The 3881-nt window shown below is 35.9% G+C and overlaps 1 protein-coding gene across 1 annotated transcript in view; it reads left to right on the forward strand.

The window, feature by feature from the left end:
• Positions 1-3524, forward strand: part of CSE1L (CSE1 chromosome segregation 1-like (yeast)) — a 21065-nt gene extending 17541 nt beyond the window's left edge. Inside the window, 4 exon segments of the mRNA XM_010297003.1 lie at positions 598-679; positions 1104-1250; positions 2055-2286; positions 2994-3524. Coding sequence (XP_010295305.1) covers positions 598-679; positions 1104-1250; positions 2055-2286; positions 2994-3083 — 551 coding nt within the window. The 3' untranslated portion in view covers positions 3084-3524.
• The last annotated feature ends 357 nt before the right edge of the window (positions 3525-3881 follow it).

Here is a 3881-nt window from a genome sequence, read left to right on the forward strand (position 1 = left end):
TAACAGGAAGATTATTCCCATACTGATTAAATTATTCTAATGATACTATCACTACACAAATTATGCAATGTCTATTACTTAATCCTATAAAATCTTATTAATGCCATCTGATAGGAGCAAGAATGATAGGATTGCTTGTAATGGTCTTCCACAAACAAAATTTCAGTGGTGCTTTTAATGCATTGCATTTGTGCTCTGGTACAAAGGCCAGGCAAAGGGGTTCACGACTGATCTGAAAAACTGCATTGCATGAAGTTTTCGGCTAAAAGCATTGGAAGAGTTATTTTGGTCCCTGATCTGCAAAATTTGCAGATAGCTTTTCTAATGATTTATAACTGCTGTAAAGGGGAAAAGGAGTGAATCTTTTCTTAGTTGTCTTGCCATGATGTTTTAGTGCGTTTCGGTACATGAAAAGATCAGCAGTTTTTAGACAAACTACAAGGCAGCAAGTTAATATACCTCACTAAAACTGGACGTTTATAAAGATCGCTGTTTCTATTCCCTTGAAAAACTTATTAGAATGTATTTTGCTACTGACTCTAAAGCTATTCTTTTGTTTTCAAGTTGAGTTTTAATTTGACCTTTTTCTTGTTACAGGTTTCCTAGTCTTCATTAACTTGTACTGCATAAAATACGGGGCATTAGCTCTGCAGGAAATATTTGACAGCATACAGCCAAAGTTAGTATGATTTTTTTTTTTTTTAATTTAAGACTGCTGTGTCATTTTCATCTTTTAAAGTACTTGTTGTCTCCTTTAGCTAAAATGGCAAACTGCATTTGTCACTAATTTGACTAGCCAAACGTTTCTTCTAATGTGGTTGATATATTTGTTTTTCTGATTTGCTGCCCACAGTTCCTTTTTGATAGTTCAAGATACTGATCTCCTAAGCAGACCATAAAAAGGAAAGAGTGACATTTCTTTCTCACTTTGTGGAAAACTTGTATGCTTAAATTTCTACCAGGCATCTACTGCAACAGGGCAGCATTATAACAAATTATCCGGTTTTCTCTTTTTCCTAGTGCCTCATATTGTTTCTGGTTTTCTTTGGTCACTGTGAGGCTGATAAAGCTTTCTGATACTTTTTCTTTTAATGTCATAATAGGATGTTTGGAATGGTTTTGGAGAAAATAATAATTCCTGAAATCCAGAAAGTGTCTGGACAAGTTGAAAAGAAAATCTGTGCTGTTGGCATTACAAAAATATTAACAGAATGTCCTCCTATGATGGACACTGAGTACACCAAGCTGTGGTATGTAGAACACTTCTTCAAGTTCTGTTAGCGAGGCTATTTGACTTATTGAAAATGTGATCTATCATCAAACTACATTCTTCAGATAAACTCCATTGTGATTTCTTCAGGCCTGCTGTTGTTGTGAAGCTGAATTTCAGGCTTTTCATACTACCTTCTTTTCTCAACAAATAAAACTATTTTCAAAGCAGATGCCAGAACTGGTTTGAGATTTTTGTGATGGAGGTAGCACTGACTGCGCTAGCGAGGACTGTGTTTAAGAAAATATACAACTTTCTTTTAGCTTGTATTCTTTCTGAAAACCTAGGCCTGGTTTTGTCTTTTAACTGTTCTACTCATCAGGAGACCTGAGCATAGATACTTAAAACCTGACAGAGAGGCAGTAAGATCTTAGCTTGACAGTAGAATTTTGGGGAGAGCTATCTGGGCAGATTGTAAGCAGCAGTCTAGGATGTCAGGGAGCCTGAATTTAATGACAATAACTGGATCCCTGAACTAGAACTTTTTTTTAATGTACTTAGGGAAAAGGTGTAATCTGGAAAAGAATTGCTTTTCTTAGGTACGTTTCATGAGAATTTGACCTGATAAAAAAACAGATAGATTCTTCATGCTTTTAATATGACCACCATACAGACACACAATTCTTCAAATCCAGCTTAGATTGGGCACTTGCAATTTCAGTAGCAAGTACCAGCAAGGGCTAAATTGTGAAGTGTTCTGAGTAATTTGAACATTCCTGTAAAATACACCCTGTCCTAACATATTTTAAGCAATGCAATTTTATCCTCCCCTCTTCACATATAGGACTCCTTTGCTGCAGGCCCTCATTGGCCTCTTTGAATTGCCTGAGGATGACACTATCCCTGATGAAGAACACTTCATTGACATAGAAGATACTCCAGGATATCAGACTGCATTTTCTCAGCTGGCCTTTGCTGGAAAAAAAGAACACGATCCTGTAGGTCAAATGGTGAACAATCCTAGAATCCATCTGGCACAGTCTCTTCACAAACTGTCTACAGCATGCCCAGGCAGGGTAGGTGGCTTTTATACATGGCATGCTATCACTACATTCTACAGAGAAGAAATGCTTCTTTGATAATGGGTCTCTTTTGCTAATGTTTGATAATTGGCAAAATGAAGTATTTCATAACCAGAATGCTAGATATTGCTGTCTTTTTTTTTTTAATTCGTTAATGGAATATAGCTTTTGTAAGGTTTTTTTTTTTTCCGCTAGTAACCTTAGAAAGGCTGTATTTTCACCTTACTTAATTTAACAATAAGGTAAAATATGCCATTTCTTAAATGAAAATTTATCCACTTAGAAGTATATAACTAATGCTTGTCTCCAGTTGTTTGTACTCGGGGAATTCCACGCAAGTCATGTTAAATTTCAACAAGTTAGGTTTACAGTTAACTATTTTAACCCATAGTGTCTTTGTTTTGTTCAAGATTTTGGTAAGTAAAGGTTGCCTGAGAGATCTGATGTTTGCTGCATTCAAATATTTGCTTTAATAACCAAAGGTTTCGTCTACTGTTCTTTTATATTTGATTCAGGTAAGTGGTATGTAAAGCTCTCAACATCAGGAATTGTAATTCCAGCAACTGCTTTCACAATGAAAAACTGCTGCTCTCAGGATGTTGTTTGACTTCGTACCATATGTTGACACAGTGATTAACAGGATATAGTGGTAGTTTAACGTATACACACATTGACACTTCTGCTCTATCATATGTTTTAAGGTTCCATCAATGCTGAGTACTAGTCTGAATGCAGAAGCGTTGCAGTATCTCCAAGGATACCTCCAAGCTGCAAGTGTGACACTGCTCTGAATTGCATATATTCCACAAGCAAGATCAAAAGCTGTTGTTATACAGAAGGTTGACACTGACTTTTTTTTATAGCAGAGCTCAGACAAAATGAAAAATGCTACTTGAAAATGTATTGCTGAATCCATCTTGTAAAAGATAATGTGGCTTTAAGCAGAAACCGAAAGAATTTGGTGGTTTGTGTACTCATAGATAAAAGGTGGCTAACTTCCATTCCCAGTTTAATTTCAAAGGGAATAGTCATAGCGGTTTGTTATGGGATTTATTTGAAATCTACATCTGCAGTGTTTGGATAACATTTTGAAATGTATGGAGAGCACTGGCTGTAGAAACTCACTTCGGTCACTAAAATTCCTTTTCATTTCGATGTTGTCCTTTGTATTTCTTTTGTCTTTCCTTAAACTTTATCTAAATTGTGAATAAATAAGAAGTACTTGTTTAAAATGCCTGTCGCTGTGCACTTACTGTTTTAGAAGAATGTAGTTGGTTTAAAAAAGATAATGTTTTGAACTTAGGATAGCATATAAAATAGTGGGACTGTGAGGATTTTTCTTTATCTTAAGGAGTGGTTCAAATACATTGTAGGATCATACGGAGCAAATCTAAAACTTTGGAAGAAAATCCAAAGCTATTATCACACGATATTCATCAACAGGAGCACCCCTTCTCTCTGAACAAGACATGTCAGTATAGCGCAGTAAAAGCGTGTAATACACCCTCTTAGAGCGGGTATCAGTCTCCAAGTGGATTTTCAGTGATGTATTAAAACTGAAGCAGTGATCTTAGAGTTAACTCTATCTC

Source organism: Phaethon lepturus, unplaced genomic scaffold (genome assembly GCF_000687285.1).
Source record: "Phaethon lepturus isolate BGI_N335 unplaced genomic scaffold, ASM68728v1 scaffold46641, whole genome shotgun sequence".
In the NCBI taxonomy this organism is placed as follows: domain Eukaryota; kingdom Metazoa; phylum Chordata; class Aves; order Phaethontiformes; family Phaethontidae; genus Phaethon; species Phaethon lepturus.